Below are 25,437 nucleotides of genomic sequence, written 5' to 3'. Positions count from 1 at the left end.
GGTTACAAATCATCCCGTCTGTGTGTAGGCGTGTGTTACCATGTATGCAAGCTTGTGCGCATGTGTTAGTGTACATATGTTTGTGTGTGTGTGTGTGTGTGATAGTATATGTATAAGTGTTTGTATACATCGGTGTGAATACGTTTGCCAACCAAGTGATGTGACCTGTGACAGATAAGGGAAACTACCGCAGCTAGACCGAGAGAGGCCATCCCACACACACACACACACACGGCTCGGTCGCCGTGGGCAACCCCTCCAGCTGTCTGACACTTGGCTTCCTGTCCCAGATTGTTACCCTCCCACCGGATGGCCGAGACCCACGCCGCGGCAGTGAGCACGCCCGGGCAAGTGGCCCGTGACGGTGACATGCACTGAGGCAACCAGCGGGGCGAGCGAGTGGTCCCACTGCACCCAGGGGTGGCAGTGCACCATCATCATAATGAGACGCACGCACGCACGCACGCACACGCACACACACAAAGTGCATTCTCATGAACTCATGCATGCACACACAAATAACACAATTGCATGCACACATTAACCAAAAACAAAAATATGTATAGACAGTACGCACACACACGCACACGAAACACACACAGGGTGCATTCTCATGAAGTCATGCACGCACACGTGCCCACAGAATATAACATAAAAGCATGCACACATTAACACAAAAATACAAATAGGGATAGAGTACATACACACACACACACACACACACACACAACGCAGGGCCCAATCAGTTGCCTCTGACTTCGGCAATCAATAGTTCTTTCAGCTGGGGTTCATTTGAGCTTGCACTCGCATCTCCCTCTCTTTCCATCAGTCAATCAAGACAAACACAAGCACACACACACACAACCGTGCCAAGATGGCATGACCACTGACCTGACCACAACACATCGCTCCCTCTGCAAGTGTACAAGCACTTGTACAGTGTGCGTGCGGACGTGCGTGCGTGTGAGTATCTGTGAGTGAGTGAGTGACTGAGTGACTGAGCGTCTTCCCTAGCCCCACCTCTTTGATGTCCCGCTGGTACTTGTGGTTCATCTCCTCCGACTTGATGAGGTCCTTGCGGGCCGTCTCCAGCTCTAGCTCCACCTCCGAGACGCGCGACGACAGCAGGGACATGCGCTCCTTCATCTGGGCCAGCTCGTAGTTCTGCTTCTCCAGCAGCTCCTGGAGCTCCGCCACCTGGCTGGCCTCATGGCCCGAATCCAGGGAGCCGTTGGACAGACGATGCTGAGGGGACAAGGGAGGGGGGGGGGGGGGGGGGGGGGAGGGGAGGGGAGAGGGGGAGGGGAGGGGAGAGGGGGGGAGGGGCGAGGGGGGGTATGGAGCGGAGGGGGGGGGGAGAGGGTGGTGGTGGTGGGATTTAAAATTTAACAAGGAGAGTGCCTGAGACAGGGGATAAGTATAGATAGTTCTACCATCAACATATTATACACTTGCATTATAAATATTTATACTATAATATTATAAATATATGCTTTTTAACTGACTAAATACTTGAAGTTCCACTGGACCCCCACCAGGGAGTTTGAGGTCTGTAAGCCCAAGCTTCGCCGGTCGGTTAGCTGGATAAAACAAAACATGTGCTTCCTCCCCTGTCTAGGCTCCCTGCTGAGCGAGTTGAGTCCCGTGGACTAAATAGTTCATCACCCCCCACCCACGCCCTGCCTGTGATCAATGGTTCATCAGCGCTGTGCAGTCGGGAGCCACACTAAACTACCCCGCTGATTTGAATACCGGAGCCTTCCAAAATAGGCTGTTCTCATTACAAAGCAGCTCTCTCCCTCTCGCTTAAATAAAATGTTAGTTCTACCGCCGCTGCTCACTGAATAGGAATGTGATTAGGTTATTTAGGGATGCATCGCTTTTCGCTGCGAATGACACAGGGTTGTGAGTGGACATATTGACTTGCTTACTTACTATCGCTTTTCATAGACAGAGTGGAAGTCCTGCCTTCGGCCATATCTTTAGAAATTAAAAATAGTGCTGATTTAGGATTCAAGAGCCGTCATTTGAGTATAACCTGTTAGAAATAGCTATCGCTGTAGCAGCTGTTTTTGAGTGAAATTATCTGCAAGTACATCTGTTCGGGTTGTTTGTCTTTCTCCATCTTCAAATCTTGCCGACCAAAAACACCTTAGTGTGTATTGTACCAACATAAATCACAGGTGTATATGAATCCTGCGACAGCTTTGTGCGTTTCACCATCTTGTAGCAGCTGTCATTACTGCTATGGCGAGACGTAGCGACTCAAGTCAGTGTCAGCAGCACAGGCAGTTGGTTTGACGACGTGAGGCAATGGCCCCAAGTTACAGAGGCAGGTGTCTTATATGGATGGCATTTTTAAAGTTATTGAGACCTTAAAAAACGCATTAACGTGTTAACCGCCTGAAGTCCTAGACTTCCTTTGTCAAAAGCGCATAGAAGGTCAAGGTAAACATAAAAATCGTACACCTTTTAGGACAGCTCGACTACGCGTGTGTATTGTAGGGAGAGGCCATCACAGTGATGGTGACTTGTTTACGACTGCTACGTCCTTGGATTCGTCTATGCTTCGGCCACCCTACATTTAGACCAGGAAAGGTAGACTTGGACCAGAAGAATGTGTTTCAAGCACCTCCCGACAGTTTAGACTTGTTAAAAAAGTGAAAGTAATGATGCCAGACTTGCGAAGCCTCCCGGATTCTCACGTTCAGTCTGGGGAGCGACGGCGATGCATAATTCAGAGCAGCTGTCTGTCACGCAGCCTTAGCCGGCTCAGACAGGTGCATCCCTGAGTTCAGACTGACACTTACGGTCTCTGTAGCGCAACGTCCACCTCCATAAACTCCCTCTCCCTCTCACTCCCACTCCCTTTCTCTCCCTCTGTTTTCCTCTTTGCGTTCTGGGGGAAACGGACTTCCAGTTGACCAGCATCCTTATGCTGCATTATATATATGATATGCAATCAACTGCCTAAATGACCCAACAAATCCTTGCCATCTAGCCGGTTGTCTGCACCATTATTGTATGAGAGTCTACTATTTGATGAAATCATTAGGACCGTCTTTCTTTCTTCCTGTCTTTCACAGGCTCCATCGGCCCTGGTCACATGACCGACACCAGCAAAACAAAAACACCCATTGATCGGTTAGCCAGTACAGTGGATGAGTGAGGGAGTGAGAGAGAGCAGAAGAGCACCTGTGTGTGAGTGTGAGTGTGAGTGTGCGTGTGTGTGTGTGTGTGTGTGTGTGTGTGTGTGTGTGTGTGTGTGTGTGTGTGTGTGTGTGTGTGTGTGTGTGTGTGTGTGTGTGTGTCTGTGTGTGTGTGTGTGTGTGTCTGTTTCATCTCCTCTCCAATCAGCCAAAGAGCATGTTGCTCCCAGCAGGCAGGACCTCCCGCTGACTCTGTGCTTGTGTTTCCCCCAGAAAAGACCCGGTACTGTCACGCCCCTTTATTGGAGTGACACCTCCATCGCTCAATCGGGTTCATGCGCTGCGTGTCCTCCTGTCTCATCAAGGTGTCTCGCGACGGTGAGCGCACGGCAACTCGCTGAGGCAAAGGAAGCCGAGGCGTCGCTGAACACAAAGACGCACGTCAGCGTCTACAGGAAACGTAGCTCAGTAACGCTATTCGCAAGCTAGCCTCTTGTGACACCGTCCGTCCGTCCGTCCGTCCGTCCGTCCGTCCGTCCGTCTGTCTGTCTGTCAGTCTGGAGGGGCGGGGGCTGATCATCTCTTAGCTTAGAACAAGCTTAGTCTCCTTGGCAGCCCATCCCTCGGTGTCTCCCCTCTCTTCTCTCTCTCCCTGTCCTTATGCCAGCAGTGTTTAAATTGATCCGGTGAGCGGTAGCCATCCGGACATGTAAACAACGCTGTCTGCATGTTTGACCTAGTGATGCTTTTGGGGGTTTATACAGAATGGAACCGAGAGGGAGGCATTTCATTACTGATGGCTGAGTCACTGGTCTAAAAGCTATAGGCTAACTCTATGCTAAGCTCTGAGTCAGATCGATACTCCTGTATGGCCGAGATGTGTCAAACCAGTGGAGTGTAGACCCTTTTTGGACCGTGACCTCGTTTAAGGCCTTCAAAACCTCTGCTGCCAGGTCAGGCCTCTGCTGCGGCCCTCACAGGCGTGTCAGCAAGGCCCACGTGGGGCCCCGACCCAGAGGTTGGGAAACACGGTTAGATGTTGATCAAGGGAGGAGAATTAAGAGGAAGAGGATGAAGGCCAGTAGGAGGAGGAGGAGCAGCAGAAGGGGACGGGGGGAAGAGGAGAAGGAGAAGAGGAGGAGGAGAAGAGGGGAGAGGATGGGGAACAGAAGGAGGAGGAGGAGGAGACGGGGAAGAGGAGAAGGAGAACAGGATGAGGTGAAGGGGGAGAGGATGATGACCAAAATGGAGGAGAGCGAGGAGGATGAGACCCACCTTTCCATGTTTCTTCAGCTGAGCTTCATCCAGGATGTCATCCCCGTCCCCAGATGCTACCTTCCTCTGGATGTGGGCGTTCTGCTCCCGTAAGGCCACGATCTGAGAGAGGACAACAGCAGAATCAGGACCGGAAAAGAGTGGTAAATCTATATCTAGACCTAGACCAAGATATATACATAATATATATATATGTTAAAATAAAAATACAGACAATAATCATTAGCCAACAGGTATATGTCTGTATACAGAACTCTGGGTTAGTAAAATAATATTTGCATCCATCTTTCATGTATCTTTTGTAAAAACCAAGTCCCATGTATATTCTACAGAGTAGCAAATTATTTTAAAAAGTTATGCTTTTCCACTTCCACGATTCTATTTTGGTTCTCCACTGCAGTGCTGCTGGTGGGATGAGTGAACCTGCTCCCTCCTCCGTGATCAACAGACTCATCTCGTCATCCCTCTTCTCTTATTGGGTTTCAGTCTCCTTAATGAGTGTTTAGCGAGCGTTCACATAACTTGGTTTTTATGAACAACAAACTAGTGTATCACGCACCATTGCTGCTCGCAGCATCCATCTTATTTACCGCACCCCCCCCCCCCCCCTCTCAGGTTCGAAATACAATCCAATTGCAAGACCCCCAGCGTTTAACCACGTCCATGACATTAAACCAGCAGAGCTGGCGCCACAAGCTGGCGCCACAAGCTGGCGCCACAAGCTGTTCACATGATGTCACATCTGTCCGTTGCTGTTACATCTTGTACGATTTCAAGTCCATGCTTAACATACCTAGTACCACGTCTTATTCCTGTGTGTCTTCAAGTCAAGGCGATAGAGTTTTAGCAGTTTGCCGCATGTGGTGCAACCTTGCTCCGTGCCGTCAATGAACACAGCATTTGATATTAACGCATTTGCATTTTCACATTTAGGGCCTTTAGCAGAGGCTTGCATCCGAAACAATATATCGCCGTCGGTACAGTAAGGTTAACCCATTCCCCATATACAACCAAGATAGCCAGGATAAGACGCTACGCAATGCTAAGCACTATTTTTATAAGTGCAAGGACGTACAACATACAATAAGTTTGTAAGATGGGTGTGGGTAGGGGAGGGTTGGGTTTGCAGAGTCCAGGTGAACTCATATCAGGAAAAATAAAGTCAAAAGGAATCATTTGTACCTGTGAAGCTAGCTATATGGAATGGGTTTAGCAATGGGTGTTTCGAGCACCATCCAAGATTCCCGGCCTGCGTCCGATGAGGGCCACTTAGCACCCTCTTGTGGCCCTCCAGGGGGCCGTGCCCTTCGTGTCGACTCCCGACCTTCCCAGTACCAGGAAAATGACATTCCAGCATGTATTTCCCGAGACAGGGTGTGACACATCACCAGAAGCCCACGTGCTCGGACACAAGCTCAGTATAATCACTGCCTCTGCGACAAACCCCTCTCTCTCCTCCAACACCTGAGGCGTGTGGGGTGCGGTCATAACGCCGCCGCATCCACATCCGTAATTAGCGTCGCCACGGCGACACAGCGTTTGATTAGGGCGCAGACGCTTCCGTGGGAGAAAACAACAAGACAGATGAAAGCTGCGATCGTCCAAATTGCCGGATCCCGTATTTTTGGGACAGCCAGTACGTGCACATACAGTCCTACACGTGTGTGCACGTGTACGACTGTGTGTGCACGTGTAGGACTGTGTGTGTGCACATGTAGAACTGTGTGTGTGCACGTGTAGGGCTGTGTGTGTGCACGTGTAGGACTGTGCACAGATGCAGAACCCTAGGGAGCTAAACAACTAAACCAGGTCTTCCAGTCCTGCCTGATTTAACTTCTGACCTGTGATGAATGGTAAATGGACTGCATTTATACAGCGCTTCTCTAACCAGTGGCCACTCAAACCACTTTACAATATTGGCCAACATTCACCCAATCATGCAGACATTCACACACCGATGGCGGTGACAACCACGCAAGTTGGGGATAGGTGTCTCGCTCAGCGACACCTCGACACGCTAGGACGAGCCTGGGATCGAACTAGGAACCTTCAGGTTGCCAGCCAACCCGCTCCACCTCCTGAGCCCCATGCCGCTTCATGTGCTCCCACCCACTCTCCTGTGGACACTCCCACATCCACAAAGCGAGCCCCGACTTGCCCGAATCATAACTCCCATTTTAATTACAGCTTAATAGTGTGAAACTGGAAGCGCTAGACGTTATTAGATGTGTAATTCCGAGACACGACCCGACAGACACGCCAGAGACACCCTTTCAGGATGTACAGCTGGAAGGCTTTCTAACGGTTTCGGCATCGCCTGGCTTTCCATCCGTTTCCCTCTGAACCAGCCCGCGGTAGGGGTGAATCACCCAAATAAGGCTTTCTTCCGGCTTTTTCACACAGAGATCCATCTGTTAACTCCCCAGCCGCGAGATCAAAGGCAAACAAAGATCTCGCCCTCCCCCCCCCGTGACGCAAACCAGTCGGGATGCCGAACAGGAAGTGACACGTGCGTTCACGCCCTCCTCCGTTCTCAAATTAGAGGAGGCTGATGTTTCCCCCAGATACGAGGCGAACAAGGCCTATCGTTTTCCTTCTGATGTTGCCGTTCCAGGCCGTCCATCCCCCCCTAGTAACAGAGGCTGACTGACTGGCATATGGGTCACAGAGAGGGGAGAGGAGAGGGAGAGAGAGAGAGGAGATAGAGAGAGGGAGAGGAGAGAGGGAGAGGGAGAGGGAGAGGAGAGAGGAGAGTAGAGAGGAGAGGGGAGAGGAGAGGAGAGAGAGGGAGAGGAGGGGAGAGGAGAGGGGAGAGGAGAGAGCGGGAGAGGAGAGAGGGAGAGGGAGAGGAGAGGGAGAGGGAGAGGAGAGGAGAGTAGAGAGGAGAGGGGAGAGGAGAGGAGAGAGAGGGAGAGGAGCGGGAGAGAGGAGAGGAGCGGAGAGTGGAAGAGGAGAGAGGAGAGAAAAGAGGGAGGGGAGACGAAGAGAGGAGAGCGAAGTGAGGAGAGGAAGAGAAAGGGGAGAGAGTGTGTTGCTCAGGGTTCAATGAGGTTGAAGGAATGAAAAGGGGGAGGGGGGACTTCCAAAAGGCTGGGCCCCTGTGATTTATTTCCTGTCTCGCCCAGACACCTTCGTCGTGGTTTGAGAGAGTGATTTTCCGGAGGGCGGAGGAGGAGAAGGAGCAAGAGAGGTGAACAGAGGGTTGTAGGTTGGGGTGTGGCTAGGATAAGGATGTATGTGTGTGTGAACGTCTCGGTAGGGAAGTTTCTCGAACATCTAGGGGCGCTCCATCAAGATCCGCGTTGCTCTTCTGTATCTCTGACATGCCAGAGCAGTCAGAGATACAAAACGAACACGGGATTTGACTGGCCTTGATGAGATCCACGTCTCTGCTCCACCACTTTGTTCCTTTGTGAACTGCTCCGCTCCGAACACAGAGGGAGATCCCTTGACAGGGAGAAGCGAGAGCTACCCGTTCAGATTAAGAGCAGAAGAAAATAAAACAGAACGTCAAGCTGGGACCCTCGGAGGAGTCAGTACTCTGACGGGATCTTCCATCTATAAGTCGCCTCACAAGCGCACCCCAAACAAACATGTTTTTCTTATTTCAACCAACACCGTTTCTTTACACATATTTATGTTGCAACCATTTGACCTATGTGGCTTAACATCCACTTGCTGTGGGGAGAACTACAATCCATCGGACTCTGGCAAAGTTCAGCTACAGCACTAGTCGTAAAAGATTACCAAACCCTGGAGCAGAACCTCAAGAATGAAACCGAAAAACAAAAAATACAAATCAATTAGTGTTCTGCTGAGTTGCTTGGCAACCAGAAGTCTGTAATGGCCCTCTTAGCCAGGGGCTGATGAACTGTGGCCATTGTTGTCTGGCTGGGGTCCAGTTGTAACACTCTTTCCTAGCCTGGAGGTCCAATTATTCCCTCGTTCAGTGTAGCACACGGCTAACAAAATGCTAACTGAAATGTTAACCACAGAGCCAAGAACGCTTCTATTTAACCTTGTTGGGGGGGGGACACGCCGAGATTATCTGACGAAGAAACACCAACACCTTGAAAGAGTGCATTGACACACGCTGTAATTAAAACCAGGCGTTGTCTTACAGTTTCAACTACCTGGCCCGAGCCAAAGGTAAAATGGCAGACATGACTAAAGTAAAGACACCCAGCCTAAAGATTCTGTGTTCGATACCACAATGTCTACCGCCTATATCCAAGTAGGCTGAGCAAGACATCCAAACCCCTTCCACCTCTTTAATGTCCTTTATCTGACTTCACTGAATGTTGCTACGAATAGAAGCTCCTCTTTAATGACTATAACAGAAACAACAGCTAACTTGCTGTTTGGGAAAAAGTAACGTTACAAAACAACAAAACTTGGCCGGCTCCCCTCTTCCTGACCTTGTAAAATGTGCTTTCAAATAAAAAGTCTCCCCAAGCCACACTCTCCCCTCCCCAGACACACATTCTGCTTTTGTTACCCATCATTTATTTCTGTACTCTGTCTTTATCCTCTCCTCTGCCACCTCTTCTCTATTCCTGCCATTGTCATCCGACTGGGAGAAATTCGGGCTGCGAGATTTTGCATTATAAGGATGCATTCTATCAAAATGTAGTCTATTTTTATGTCTTTCTCTCTTTCCTTCCCTCCCCCTCTCCCTCCCTCCCCCTCTCTCCCTCCTCCTCCTCCTCTCTCTCCCTCCCTCCCCCTCTCCCTTCTCCTCTCTCTCCCTCCCCCTCCTCCCCTCTCCCTCCCTCCCTCTCTCTCCCTCATCCTCCCTCTCCCTCTCCCTCCCCCTCCCTCCCCAGAACTTCACCTAAGGGGTTCCCCTTCCTCAAACGCAAGGGCAGGGGGACAACAGACACCCAGAGCGGCCCTTCCTCCGTCGTTAAGGGGCCCTTGACGATAAGGGCCCAAGCACACTGCTACCTAGCGTTTATAACCGGCCAAACAATGCCTTGACGAAGCCCTTGAATCAGTGTTTTCTGTTTCAGAGGACATCGGCATGTGTGGTCGAGACTATTAAAGAGGACCTACGATGCTTTTTCGACTTTTATGACCTATAAACGTTGTTATAACGATTTTTAGTAATTTTTAACCATACTAAAGTGTCAAATAATGACGTACATGCATTTAGACATATTCCCTGCTGACCGTCTGGGGTGGCTGTGCAGAGCGCTAAACACTAGGGACGCCGGTCGCCATTCACTTGTTCAAATTTCCGGGATTTATCTACGTCGAACAATCCGGATTTTCAATGTATGGTAATGCTGCAACATGCGCTTCCGGAAGGTAACCAATCACAACGGAGTGGAGTTGGCTGGAGGGGGGTGAGGGGGCGGAGAAGGACGAAGCCGAGTGTTGAATGCTGAAAGCGCCCAGATGAGAGGAAGAGTTTCCCGAAAATCTACAGTTTTTTGTGCTGTGATTCGTGTCGGGTTGCTCTATAGGAGTCATTAATAAGAAATTAAGACCAGAAAAGTAGTATAATAGGAGATCTTTAAGTTCTTTATCGATTATCCATGTCTAGTGATGTCATCCTTTCATCACTACCCCTCCCCAAACTGGAGGGGTTTTACAAATATTTATATTTAAGTATTAAAAACTGCTCTTGACCAAATCACGCAAATTGTCAGTTGGATCCCCTAAACCGTCGGCTAAACCTCATAGCTCCATCCTGCCTCCATCTTGAAAATAGCGCTGCGCACAGCAGAACCAAAGGTAAAGACACAACACTGGGATGGACGCTGTGTTAATCAATTCATATAAAAACAGTTTTTTTTAAATTCCCAAAAAAGTAAAAAAGAATTGCCCGCAGCGACAATCGCTCGATCATGCTCGTCTACATAATGTTCATTGCAACCCTTTTGCAGCTCTCCTCCATCACCTTCCCCCCCGGGACCAGGCTCCACCTGTTGATGGAGAAAGGGACGCTGTCCTCCAGGGCTGAAGGAACTCCATCATCGTCGTCGTCCCCGACCAGCATTTAGACACCATCATGGTGGATTCACCCCCGGGGAAGACCCCATGGACCCGTGGTTCAATGAAGACCCGTTTGATGGAGTCTACCCGCCAAACGTTGTCAATAAATACTATCGCTCGTTTGTATACTGGTCTCTCCCTGATTGATCGGCTGTCGGGCGCCTCTTACCTCCTGATTGGCTGCCGTTAGCTCCTCCTCCAAGGCCGAGACTCTCTCCAGGGACACCCTCAGTCGCTCTCGGACCTGGAACAACAAATTGACAGTTTGAGTAAAATGTTCCTTCCTTTCTTCTCGTACAATCACACTCCTTTATAAAAAAAAAAGGTATTTTAAATGAAAAGTCATTTAATTCAATTAAATTGTATAGCCCTTAATCACAGGTACAGTCTCAAAGGGCTTAACAGGCCGTATATTTATGAAACCCCCCTGACCCAAGCGGGCAAGAAAATACTTAAAGGGGACATATTATACGACAAAGTGTGAGGGTGATTCGCCTTACAAGCCGTTTCGAAAATCGGCCCCATATGACATCACTCGTGGGCATGTCCACCTAGATCTGTGCTGGATAGATCAGTCTACCAGCCTACCCAGTGGACTGAAGTTAACGTTGCTCATCTATCCAGAACAGATCTAGGTGGACACGGCCACTAGTGATGTCATATGGGGCAGATTTTCGAACGGCTTTATGTCGCCTTTAATTAGCAAGGAAGGAATCTTGAGAAGGGATGCAGAGTGGGGGATCCCTTCTTCCAGGGATGGTCAGGAACGCAATGGGGGCCATGATTGACATATATACATACATACATACATACATACATCCAAAACATTTTAAATCAGTGATGGGGTGCTGGCCGGTTAACTGTAAGAAGAGTCGAGGCATTCAGTTGCAGTCAATGCAATATGCCAGGCATCCAGTCACAGTCACTGCAACACGCTAACATTGAATGCGTTTCTAAGTAGAAAGAATGCTAAATATAACTATATCCATCGATACACAAGATATATATCTTTATATGACCCCAAATGTCCACACTCAGCAGGTATCGTGTACCGGGCACTATTACCCGAAGCCATTTCCTGTCTCTTCGTATGACCTGATGGTAGATGGAATGGTGGTGATAACCCCAGTACCAGAGGCTAAATGGTCCCTCTGTACCAGATGTTTACTACAGTACCCCCGGCTGGGGGTCCTGTTACACCAGACGAGGAGCCAATAAAAGATGCCAAATGAGATTGACGCGTCTGAACTGTTTACTGTCAGCCTCGACGTCAACATGCAACATTTTTCCGAAAATAATCGCACTAAGGAAAAAGACAGATGGATCCGACGCACGACCTATAGCCTACTGAGGACGAGCTTATGCTCCGTGCTTTCTACAGAATATTCGATGTATTTAGAGGATTGAATAATAATGGGAGTTTCAAAAAAAAAAAAAAAAATATATATATATATAGATACTACACAAATAGTGTAGTAGTGAGTTGTATTTCGTGGATATGGGGATGATCAATGGGTATTCATTCTAGAATACTTCCATGTTTTGGAGACATTCGTTTTTGAGTTTTCTCAAAAAAGCAAAAATAGGCTCTCACCATTTTGTAGAAATTTGTCATCCAAAACACAACTGTGGTGATACAACTACACATCGCCATGTTATCAAAGCTACCTCTATTCATGTCCTGCAGTGCAAACATTGGCTTGTAGCTCTGATGATATCAAGATGAATGATCAATATTCATTACAGATACCATTAATCATAGCTCTATGAATGTCGTTTATTATGGACACAATAAGACGACTAAGTAAGAAACTTGACCTCAGCCATGTCCTATAACATGTTCAGTATCCACGGTGACTAGAACAAGGATTCTCGATTGTGTGATTTTGGGAATCTTTTTCTATTACCATAAAAAATATATATATAAATCAAGAGTGTTGAGAATAAAATCAATGGCGCTTTCTGAAATAGCATTCAGCTCCTTGATTTGTAATTATTTTAGACGAACAATCGAAGAACAATCGGGTTCAATGTAAAGCAACCTTTACTGTGTCATATCGTTGCCTTCCTCCCCCCTCAAATCCACACAGTGCTCCACTTGATGTGTGAGGATGAAGGATAAAAACGACCCCTCACTAGCCCAGCAGATCAGCAGAGTGGCATGCCCGTCGATCCTGCGACTCGTTTCCTCGAGCTCAACAGCCTAATACGTCGAACGAGAGGATGTTCCGTTACACGTTAATCTGGGCGGGGCCGTCCATCTCTCTTTGGATAACCTTATATCGAATCAAATAATCCTCTGCTATAATTAACTGTCTTTGAGTATCTTGAATAGCTCTATCCAAATCCCGTTGTCCCCAAGATGATCAGTGAATTAGAGTGAGTTCATTAGAGTCTCTCCCACTATGCTCTTGATACTTGTTAAGGCACAGAGACGTCTCCGTCGGACGCCTTGGATTCAGCTCTCTGTACATCAGGGCCGGTGTTTCAGCGGCACTTACAGATGAGTCCTCTCGACAGTAACCCCTTCCTCACTGTAACACTGTGCGGGAGCCAATTTCAAGAGGCACCGACAGCGCTGTGTGTGGGTTTGTGTGTGTGTGCGTTGTAATGTATTTAAGTGTGTGTGTGTGTGTGTGTGTGTGTGTGTGTGTGTGTGTGTGTGTGTGTGTGTGTGTGTGTGTGTGTGTGTGTGTGTGTGTCTAATTTGCTCTATCTCTCTTCCTCTTCCCACTCCCTTCTCATTGAGTCGGGGAAACCAGACAGCTCGCTCTCCCTCATCCATGTCATCGTCGCCGTAGCGACGGACCACTGACAACCGCTGTGAGGCGGAGCTACAGGGCTGCTTGTCCAACAGGATGCGGAGGAAGTGGTCTTGGGTAATTGCAGCCCAGATGAAAGTCCCCCACCTCTACAGAACTGACCCTTGACAGTTCTGCTACGAGCAAATTGATTTGTGTTATGAGACTTATCATAGGGGATTTCCGAATAAAATCAAACAGATTCAATTACCACTGTGAACGGATTCTGATGGCAAGTGGTAATGTGTTTGTAGGGCTCCGGTCATAATGTCTTGTTTCAAATCATGAGGCATAAATATAATAATTTAACATCTGTACTCTGTAGTCCTTGACAATGTTCTTGAAAACATTCATTAGTTCATGTTATTAGTATATTAACTGTTAGAAACAAACATTTTAAAATGACCTATGTATTATGGGAATGTGTTATTCTGTCTATTGCTTTTGTCCAAATTTGTTTATATTTTACCATCAATTTATAATGTCCATTACTATATCTATGTTAATTAATCTATGTTTATATCTTACCATCAACGGATAATGTCCATTAATACATCAATGTTAATCTATGTTTATATTTTACCATCAACTGATAATGTCCATTAATACATCAATGTTAATCTATCCATGTTTATATCTCACCATCAACTCATAATCTCTGTTACTACATCTAATGTTAATGTATCTATATTTATATCTTACCATCAACTGATAGTGTCCATTACTAATACCATACTATTATCTATGCTAAGCACTAGGGTTCTCCAAAGTGATGAGGATAAAAGAATGGCCATCAGCCCTGTGTCTCTCACTGCCCTACTGCTTCTCTGGAGGTAGGGTTCCAACCCCGGATCCTGGCCAGAGTCCCAGCCTGGCTCTTACTCCACCATGGCCACTTAATCATCCCCCAGTCTCTAATTGGACAGTTTTTCCCTCCTCCCCTCTCCACTGTGTTGCCAGTGTGTGGTGAGCGTATACTGGCGCGTACAGGCTGCTGTCCATCACCCAGTTAGTTAGTAGGTTGGCGAGTTTGCTACACGTTGGTAGTGAATGAGTTGTCATCATAACCCCCTCACCCCCCCACCACAGTCACTCTCACTATTTAGAGCACTTTGTGTGCCTGGGTAAAAAGCACTATATATATTCAATTCATTGTTATTATTCAGTGGGTCCAACTCCTAAAACCTCAGAATTAGTATGGAATTCATTACATTTACATTTTAGGGCATTTGGCAGACGCCTTTATCCAAAGCGATTCGGTTGAACGGTATGGACTGTCTGACTACCACTGACCACTATGCACTTTATTAATGCACTTTATATGATCATACTGCATTTTATTAATAGACTATGGACTGTCTAATTCCTCAGAACTCTATGCACTTTAATAATGGACTTGCAATCTGTGTCTTTTGTATTTTTTTAATTTTTTTATTTAAGCACTGCTGTAAGGAAAAGCACTTTTTAATGAATGCCCTACTGGTTAGTAAACTGCATTGTGTTGCACTGGTTGTCCTTACTTGTGCAATGACAATAAAGTTTAATCTAATCTAATGGTACGGGAGCAGTTAGGGGAAGGTGCCTTGCTCAGGGACACCTCGACACTATGGTGTCGAGGTGACTGAACTAGCAACCTTCCGGGGATCGAACTAGCAACCTTCAGGTTACAAGGCAACCCGCTCTATCTCCTGAGCTATGCGGAGATCGAACTAGCAACCTTCCGGTTACTAGGCAAGCCGCTAAGCCGACCCCATGCAGTCTGTGGGGGAGGAATCGTCCCATTAGGGCTCAACGCGCCCCGCGGCCGTCTTACCTTCTCGTCCAGTGCCTTGTGGTGCTCGAACAGCGACTTGAGCGCCTTGAGCACCTCCACCTCGCTGGAGACGCCCGAGGGGGACTGGGCCTGCCGCTTCACCACCGTCATCCGCAGGGACCGCTCGTGCCGCGACACCAGGCACTCCAGGTGCTCCAGGAGCAGCTAGAGGGACGGACACAAGCGGTGGCCATTACTGGTGATGTAAATATTGTTGTCAGCTGTGTTCGTTGTCGTTTTGACTGCTTACTAAGCAGTCAAAACCTAAGCAGTCAAAATGATGTTCCCCTCACGATGTGAGGGAAACATGCAATATTCAATAGTGTCGTTGAGCATTGCTATAAAGATTAATAAATTATAAATAAATAAATGTAATTCATTAATATTGAAGTGTGCAAACTTCTAAAGTATTTATAAATATTATAATATCATTAATATTTAAAAAAAAATCACTGAGGAAAATAACCTCACTATTTCATCCCTTTAAAAAGCATCCATCTATTTTTCTAAATTAGCAGTTTAGCTTGAGTTATCAGGGAGGAAGCATGAATACAATAACATGGACACATGTTGGACACAACAGGGCAACTTTAGGCAAGGCAACTTTATTTAAATTTCTTTTCATACACGAGGCAGACTCAAAGTGCTTCACGTAGAAACATTATCGCACAATAAAATTAAATAATAGATGAGTAAAATAAAAAAAAATCGTAAAATAGATACATAAAGGCAAAGGCAGAGTTAAAAAAGCATTTTAGAAAGTGCAATGTATTTAATATCAGATCAACAGTCTCTCTGGTATCCAGGTCGGGACTCCAACCCGACCTGAAGGAACATGGTCCTTTCTCTGCGGCTCCAACACGGATTCTAACCCAGACAGAACTCGGGTCTCAAACCCTTCAAAGTTCATGTCTCTGGTACCCACTTCAGGACTCCAACCCGACCTAAATGAACTTGGTCCTCTCTCTGGGACTCCAACCCAGATTCTGGGACTCCAACCCAGATTCTACCCAGACAGAACTCAGGTCTCAAACCCTTCAAAGTTCATGTATCTCTCTGACACCCAAGTCGGGACTCCAACCTGACCTAATGGTCAAGTCAACTTGAATTAATTTGTCCCTCATAGACCCACATTGTTTGGTACAACCTAAGCCTTCAAGTCTTGATAGGGGGGAAGAGAAACCACCAAGAACCCTGAGGGATCAAACCCTGAGGAGGAACCCAGAAGAGGGGTGGCGGTGTGATCCGTCCCGAGACACAACGGTGGTTAAAAATATGAATAAACATATTCTTAGTTTCCGACGAAAAAAAAACAAAGCCAAAAAAACAAAGTTATGATGGTGTGAAAGTAAAATCATGATTGCGGCTTGATGAGAGCCTGTTTGGCGGCTGCCAACAGAGTGTTAAGGTGATAATGAACCAAGCAGGAGAAAATTAATTCCTTCCTTTCCTCCCTCTCCCTGTTCGTGTGAGTGTGTGAGTGGGAGAGCGATAGTGTGTATGTGTGTTGTGCTAGAACGCACTGCAAGACAGTCTGCCCAAAGACAGGCAGCACGCCAGCGGGAATCTGCCAATTATCATTCGGCAAAGAAAAGATGACGAATCACCACCAGCCCTATGATATCCCTTCTCACCGATGTCAGGCGACACCACAGACTGCTGCCCGGGCTGTATCCATGGGGGGTCAAGGGTGTCACATGACCCCTATAAACATGTCACCCCCCCCTCCCGAACACACACTTAATATTAATTGAAAAAGTAAGTTTGGCGGAGAGGGCTACATTTTCAGTACATTATTTCTACTTAATGACCCTGGTCACGCCACAGACCGCAGGGTAGCTAACTTTAGCCTGGAGCTAAAGTTAGCTTTTCATGATCGCTTTCCCTGAGTCACGAGTGGGACTGCTGAACAGGGAAGCCTTCGAGGAACGGAGGCGGACAAACTGGGACAGACATAAAGGGCTGGACGTGCTCAAGCGACAAACATTACCAGGGATAATGAGGGGTGTGTGTGTGTGTGTGTGTGTGTGTGTGTGTGTGTGTGTGTGTGTGTGTGTGTGTGTGTGTGTGTGTGTGTGTGTGTGTGTGTGTGTGTGTGTGTGTGTGTGGATGAGTGCACTTGGCATCAGCTCAGGAAGATGGGGATGCCTTAAGCCTACACTGTGAAATGATTGAAATTAAGCTAATGTTGAATTTGCTTGATTTCCATCATTTCACAGCGTAAGCTTAAAGGCTTGTTTGAAAAGGAAAGGCTTGTTTGAAAAGAAAAAAATGGAAAGGTGATTAATCACCAGAGTCAGGCTAATAAACTACTGTGGGCCTATATGCGCTGCAAAGAGCCATGAGTTTGCAGATTGCAAATTGTTTCACAAGCTGGCAGGTTTTATGGATTTAACATTCAATTCATGTCAAATTTTCACTTTTTTTAGTGATTGATAAAAAAAATTCTTGAAGCACTCAAATCTAAGCTGTTGTGATGTACAGTAGCTAAGCATACCTTGAAGCACTCAAACATAATCTCTGGTTTATCTAAATCCATATATAATACCAAGGCGGTTTAGCATCGTATATTCAGCCGCTTATTTACCTAAACCATAAGCTTCATCAATGTAAGCTTATTATTTCCCAGACAAAGAAATTAAATGTTTATGAATTTCTTCCACAAAGTATCTATGAAATACTGCAAGTAAACTGTGAGGTCAGGAATAGCTCGAATTAAGTCAAAGTGCTTTAGGGAGTTGATGAAGTTCAATAAGGGATTGTAGGGACACTCAGGCATTTCAGACCCATTGTGGTCTATTCCGTACCCATGGATGTCTTGGAAGAAAAGACTCTTAGGATTCCGCAAGCATCCATATTAATAATAATAATAATTGATCAGTTTTTTATAGCGCTTTTCTAAGTACTCAAAGACGCTTTACAAATAAGAAAGGAATATATACAGACAGTACAGACAAAAGAAAAAAAAAAAAACGTACATGACATGTGACATAGCATCATTAGCGACATTAGCACTGTTGGGAGTCATTAGCTTCTTAAGCATGAAAGTCCACTGACCCTGGTGTTGTTCCTCTCAGCCTTGAGCTCCGAGATCTCCTCGTCCTTCTCCAGCAGCTGCTCTCGACAGACATTGAGCTCCTTGGTCAGCGCCGCAAACTCCTACAGGACGACCACACAGGAGACACAGAGGTTAGCATTGCAGCTAGATAGCTTTCAGAAAAACAACATCAGCCATTAACAATGGACAGCATTCGTACCTGTGAAAGTTTAAAGGTGTGATGTGTAGGAATGACATACCGTAGAACTATACTAACAGAAATGAGTACACTCCACCATAGTCGATAACGATATTGATAAATTCAGAACAGAAGCCAAGACAATATGTTTGAAACGTATATGATAATAATATACACAAATCTCTGTTGTATTGGTTCTATACAAACTGTGAACAGAGACAGTGAACCTCACGACCTCACATTGTACCCTGCCTGACTCCTAACCAACAGCACTGAGCAAGACAAACTTTCAATGTACCGCTAGGACGCTCATGCTTCGAGGGGGCAGAGGGGACCCCCAATCACGACAATCACCCCTCCTTACACACCTCTTGCTTGGCAGGCTGTTAGTTCCACTCTGCAGACATTACAATCAATTATGCCCGGCTTCTCCTGCTTATTGGTTACCGTTCCTGAACGAGCAGATTCTCGTACTTTGAGGAAAGAGAGGGACACGTTTAGGAGGAGACGCACCTTGCAGCTCCAATAGAGAGAGTGTGTGTGTGTGTGTGTGTGTGTGTGTGTGTGTGTGTGTGTGTGTGTGTGTGTGTGTGTGTGTGTGTGTGTGTGTGTGTGTGTGTGTGTGTGTGTGTGTGTGTGTGTTTCTGTTTGTGTGTGTGTCTCTGTGTGAGTTTGTGTATCTCGCTCTCTGTGTCTCTGTGTGTCTGTGTGTGCGCGCACATGTGCGCGTGCTTGGGTGTACCCTAAACGAGGCACCGCCTGCCCATGCGTCTCTGGAAGAGAGCGCTCCTCCCTGATTGGTTCAGAGGCTGATGGTTCGTTGATGTGAAGCAGACACGCTCGTTGGAGATTCACTAAACACCATTACCCTACGGACCACAAACCACCCCTTTCCTCCTGAAATCGGATGACAATATTCCTCAAAAACATTCGATGTAGAGCTGGGAGGAAGACGGTGGAAAAAGTTTGGCCAATGTGACGTTTCATAGTACGTTTTATATGGGACATTTTATTTCAAATTCCACATTTTTTGTTTAGAATTCACTGATCATTGTGAGTTACTTCATATAACTGTGTCAGTGCACCTACAGTTAAAGAACCAACACACAAGACTGTACAGTAATAATCTCTATGTAACAAAATAACTCTTCTAGAATCCATGCAGCATCCTTTTGCACGGATACACTTTTTTAATGGCTGTCAGTTCAGCAAAGGTTCGACTCTCACACAGAGCCAGGAGGTTGTGTGTGGAGCAACTGGAACAGCGAGAGCGCCCTGGAGTTCACTACAACTGGGTTAGCAACAAGATCAGGTCAGCAGCAGCAGCAGCAGCCGGAATCCCAGATGTTACCATAGCAACACCGGAGGAGGAGGAGGATAACGTGCAGAGAGAGGGGGTGGGGGTGGGGGGTGAGAGGGGGGCTTTCATCCGCGGCCGGCATGAAATGTGAAACAACAGTAGTAGTAGGACAACAATCTCTGGATCACACAGGCGCGAGATTCTACCGGGATTAGGACAATTAACTTCCTTAAATGTACAAACCGAGACGAACAATAAATGAGGAAGGGATTCAAAGGAAGGGAGAGATCAATACATTAAGTGTTCCTGCCCAACACAACACCTCCCCCTCGACTGCTTTTAGACGGAGCCTTTTTAAAGGAGGAACGACTGTGTTTTGGTACCGGCTGAGGAGGTAGGCTACTTCAGAACAAAATAAAATAATGTAAAATGACTTTAATGCTGGTAAATCTCTTCCCCGGGGGAATCATGCTAACAATAGCCACCTTCAACTTAGCATTTAATGGATATTCTTGTTGTTTTGTTGTAATTGAACACCGGTAATCACAATGCACATAGGCCAAGGCCACCTCTAATGTCATTTTACATTTCCAAGGGGGAGTTATCAAGGGGCGCAGACCCAAATGCCTCCGGACGCAACTGGATAGACGACAACCAATCAGGGCAACGGAACGTGTGACACATCTGTTGCAGCTATGTTGGTTATTTATGAAAATGTCTCAACCGCGCTCCATGGATCTTTCTCAAACCAAATCGACCCAAGATGGAAAGAGAACAAAGAGAAGTAGCAGAAGGAAGAAGAGAAAGTGAGAGAATGAACAGGAGAGAGAAGGAACGATAAAGGGAGTCAGAAAGTAACCGAGGAAAGACAAAAGTCGGCCACAAACAGAACAGGATAGAGAAACCAAAACCGAAATAAAGACCTAGAAGGGAAAATATATAAAGAAAGAGCCAATCGATCTCCAGTGTAAACAACGACAATTATACACAACCAATCAATGCCAATGTTTCCAATTGTATTGCGGTCCCATTGCAGCAAGACTGGAGAAATAGGAGCAGGCAACATGAACCGAACTACACCAATGAAAACACGAGCAGCCCTCATATTCCCATGGAGGTCCCTGGCCAAGCTCTGTGACTGTAAATCACACAGCTGTCGACCGAAGCCCAGCAAGACACAGTGGGAGTGTTTTGGACGCCTTTGTCGAAATTTAATCAAGTGGGCTAAAGGGTCAGAGAATGAAGGATTGAAGAGAAAAATAAATCGGTGAAAGGAGATAGGATATATGTTCACCTACACGTATGATGGTAGGCCAGAGGTTCCTGGGTTCAAACCCCGGTTTCTGCAGCCCAACCTGAAGGCATTCCCTAACCTTACCTGCTCCTTAATGAAAACATTATCCTAGCTGTCTTTGTTGTATACGGGGAATGGGTTAACCTAGCAACTGTAAGTGCTTGGCACTTGTTTCAATGAACATCCTTACTGTACCGACAGCGATATATCGTTGTTTCTCTTTCTTCTGACAAATGTACTTATTGCAAGTCGCCATGGACGAAAGTGTCAGCTAAATGCCCAAAATGTAAAATTGTAAAATGTGATGACGTGAATCTGAATTCGCTGTTGGTCGCGTGGCATAAAAGCGCTTGCTAAATAATTAAGTAGTAAAATAGCGAAACAGCGTGCAACTCCCAAGGGAGTCCATTAAGGACGGGTTGGTGCGAGTCCATCTGCACTCTATCCACCCAACAGGAAATAAACAACACAGCCAACCCATATTTGGACCAAGTCTCCATTGGTGTTTGTCTAGAAGTGGGATAGCTCAGCCGATGGTTTGATGCAGCCTATTAGCAATCAGTTCAGAGAAATGTAACCAATAGTAGGAGAGATGTGTGGCTTTGAACCTTCCTTGATTGACAATGGACAGCTCGACTTTGTTTGAAAATTATGAGGCGAGTGATTGAAAGTGCTTGGCTGTCGGTTGCTGTCAATCCAGGTGGGATCAAAAAGGCGGGATCAAAACAGCAGTCACTGTCACCATTCGTTTGAATTTTAATGTGCAGTCGGCTACTTTTAGTCGAGGGATCCTTCCTTTATCTACTCAAACTGCTGGACCCAGTTGGACCAGCAGAGGAAACCATTTGCTAGCCTCTGCTGGGGGAAAAAAAAATAACTCTCAAGATGATTACCTGGGAATACTGCTTGGCCCTGCAATACTGGGCTGTGGGCTGTGTGTGGGTATAAGAATGTCCAAGGTAGAGACGGCAGAGCTATGGAGGAAGAGATGATGTGTGTGTGTGTGTGTGTGTGTGTGTGTGTGTGTGTGTGTGTGTGTGTGTGTGTGTGTGTGTGTGTGTGTGTGTGTGTGTGTGTGTGTGTGTGTGTGTGTGTGTGTGTGTGTGTGTGTGTGTGTGTGTGTGTGTGTGAGAGAGCGATAGCAACAGAGTAGTTGTAGCAAGTGTGTACGTGGCTCAATATGGCAGGGAGGTTAATTCCTCCCTGATTACCAGTGAAAACACTGTCATCCGCTGTGTGTGTGTGTGTGTGTGTGTGTGTGTGTGTGTGTGTGTGTGTGTGTGTGTGTGTGTGTGTGTGTGTGTGTGTGTGTGTGTGTGTGTGTGTGTGTGTGTGTGTGTGCGTGCGCCATACTAAATTAGGCCGTACCATCACATTCTAGCACAAAGCAACGACAATGCGTGTCGTTCTCAACACATCAAATACATCAAAATGAGAATGTGAACATCAATAGATGAATTGTGAGTCTAATTACGTACAACACGCCACATTATGGGGGAAGCACACCCTTGACGCAACAACACAATCACTCATCTTTCAAACCACGGTCGGTTGTACAGATAGCATAATACCCACGGACAACCTAAAGCTCCTGAATCTTTCATGAACCAAATCCTATTAACAGTGCGTGGGTGAGGGGAGAGCAAGATACGGTGAGATTCTAAATACATCCCCGAGAAGGAGCAAGACGATATCGCATCGCATCCACGGACGGACAACATTCGGTGGATGCGTGACACACCACAACGTCCACCGTCAACACAGATCGCAGGGTGGTTATTTTTAGCTCGGCCTCGAGTGGAGATCATCGATTCCGTTTTTTTGGGAGAAAGAGGATAAAAATATAATTGTATGCACCGGAACAAAGAGACCGTTTCACCAATCTGTTCTCCCGTGAGGGGTTTTGTTTTGTGCTACCATTATACGTCTGCCCAGTCGCACCTACTGCACTCTCAAGAGTTCCTGGAAGGAGGGATGGCTTTCCTAAATGGTAACTGGACTGCATTTATACAGCGCTTTTCTAACCAGTGGCCACTCAAAGCGCTTTACAATAATGCCTGACATTCACCCATTCGCACACCGATAGACGGCTCGCCAGAAGCAGTTAGGGTGAGGTGTTTTGTCTTAGGGACACCTCGACACTCTGCTAGGAGGAGCCAGGGATCTAACTTGCAACCTTCCGGTTACCAGCCAACCCGCTCTGCCTCCTGAGCCACGTGCTTTCAAGGTTTCTCCCCTCTGGGTAACTTTGGAGTTGTTCATGGCCATTCAGAGGGCATAGCGGTCAGAGGGTGTCGTACAAGCTGGGCCTGTGAAGTCCACTGAGACTGTAACTGGGATCCAGGGCGATACGCATAACATTGACCTGGATTTCTACAGCGGCTAGTTTGACCAAAAAGCGTTGGTACATTCTTCTGTACAGCTAGGGTGTGTATGCGTAGGGACATTTTGTGTCTCCGTCAAAATAAACACCAGATGGACTTGGGGTGTGTGTGTCTGTGTGTGTGTCTGTGTGTGTCTGTGTGTTTCGAGGGAGAGAGTTACTCATCCAACATGGCTTCAACATGGACCCAACATTATCTGACGTCAGCCCCAAGTATCTGTCGAATGAGATGGATAAGTATTCCAGAATTCCCACTACTATAGGAATGATACCCTTCGCCGAGCATGTTAGCGAACTAACATACAGACAGACACCGCAGGACTTCTTAATATAGAATATATCAGAGGAGACCCCAGAGAGGGGAAACGCATGTTTGCCTTTCAAATGTTACAAACAACAAAAGAAATGTGTATGTTTTCAACTGTGTGTGTGTGTGTGTGTGTGTGTGTGTGTGTGTGTGTGTGTGTGTGTGTGTGTGTGTGTGTGTGTGTGTGTGTGTGTGTGTGTGTGTGTGTGTGTGTGTGTGTGTGTGTGTGTGTACCGCGCACCATTAACCACCAATTAATAGAGACTGATGATTTGATCGTCACTACAACGGGTGGCCTGATTGGGACTCTGATTAATAGGAACACCCGAGACTGCATGTAATTGGTAATTAAAACAAGACAGGATTCTAGCTCTAGTCCATTATAAGACCAATGAAAGACAGGATGCTAGCTCCAGTCCATTATAGAACCAATGAAAGAGAAGATGCTAGCTCTAGTCCCTTATAAGACCAATGAAAGACAGGATGCTAGCTCTAGTCCATACTTAGACAAATTAAAGACAGGATGCTATGTCTAGCAGGTAAATGGCTTCTTAACGACACATGTGCGTCGTTTTCATTTATTATTTTTATTCACACACACACACACACACACACACACACACACACACACACACACACACACACACACACACACACACACACACACACACACACACACACACACACACACACACACACACACACACACACACACACACACGTTGATTTACATTGACCTTTAGACTTGGGTGGGGGGGGTAGAGGTCATTGCCCTCTCCCGGCCCGAAGGCTGAAGCATAAATCTGGGGGCGGGGCATTACATCCGGGTAGATTTACTGCTCTTTAGAACCAACTTTGATCCTGAGGAGAATCGACCAAAGCCCTGAAAATCCAAGAACCCCATGGTAGTATCGAGGGGTTAACTCTGGTTAAATGACCAAAAATCCATGGAAATCCATTCTACATTTAAAGCATATCGTAAAATAGGTAATACTGTTACACGTTTGATTAAAGCATAACTATTTATGACTGCTCTTTAGTTATTAGCAGAGGACTTTATCCAAAGCGACTTCCACTGATTTCAGATGGATGTCACTAACGAGCAGTTTTGGGGTAGGGTTTTATATTGGGCATAAAATAGAGCCTGACCGATATTTTGGTTGGCCGTCTTTTTATATATATATATATCTCGGTGTCTGCGTATGTGTTTGCTGATATGGCCTATACGATAACATTAGACATGGTGTCAATTAATTAATGCAATAACTTCTTTATAAATCCTCTAGTGTTGTGGTTGAACCTCTAAACAGAGCACATCCACGTAAACAGTCCCAACACCAACAGTGTTGCATCATGTTCTGTGTGAAGGTCAGTAGCTCCTCCCCCTGCAGGTTATTAGCTCCACCCCATTAGACAGGTCATTGGTTCCTTTAGCGCTTGGTTTTAATGAGATGTTGCTGTGGCCCCAAGCATTGCTGGAGGGTGAGCAGCCAATCCTAAGGAGCTGCTCCACCTCCAAGATACCACGATAAATATATTAAATAAATGCATGTATACAGTATCCATATTTGGAATATCGGCTGATATATCGGTAGTCTTTTACTCCCTAATATCGGTTTCAGCAACAGCCCAGCTAGACAGATATACCACAGATAACCTTATGGCTGTAAATGTCAGGTAATTGATCAAGATACCACGATATGTATATCAAATAAAAGGCCTATACATCTATAGTTGGAATATCGGTCGAAATATCGGCATTGGTAATCTTTTACTCCCCCTAATATCGGTATCGGTGGGGCGCTAGTATAAAACCCAGCGCTTCAGGCTCGGAGTGACCACCCTGTCAACAACAGAATATAGACATCACATGAATGAT

General features: G+C 46.4%; 1 protein-coding gene across 1 annotated transcript in view; it reads right to left on the bottom strand.

Moving 5' to 3' along the window:
* The window catches only part of ppfia2 (PTPRF interacting protein alpha 2), a 114,792-nt gene that overhangs the window by 24,252 nt on the left and 65,103 nt on the right, over nucleotides 1–25,437 (bottom strand). The window contains exons 2-6 of the mRNA XM_056578545.1: nucleotides 18,096–18,197; nucleotides 15,039–15,203; nucleotides 10,594–10,668; nucleotides 4,425–4,526; nucleotides 991–1,245 (exon numbers count right to left, since the gene is read on the bottom strand). Coding sequence (XP_056434520.1) covers nucleotides 991–1,245; nucleotides 4,425–4,526; nucleotides 10,594–10,668; nucleotides 15,039–15,203; nucleotides 18,096–18,197 — 699 coding nt within the window. The remainder of the gene's footprint in view (nucleotides 1–990; nucleotides 1,246–4,424; nucleotides 4,527–10,593; nucleotides 10,669–15,038; nucleotides 15,204–18,095; nucleotides 18,198–25,437) is intronic.

Source organism: Gadus chalcogrammus, chromosome 19 (genome assembly GCF_026213295.1).
Source record: "Gadus chalcogrammus isolate NIFS_2021 chromosome 19, NIFS_Gcha_1.0, whole genome shotgun sequence".
NCBI classification, from domain to species: domain Eukaryota; kingdom Metazoa; phylum Chordata; class Actinopteri; order Gadiformes; family Gadidae; genus Gadus; species Gadus chalcogrammus.
Note: the sequence above shows the minus strand (reverse complement) of the source record. Positions and strands in the feature narration are given on the sequence as shown.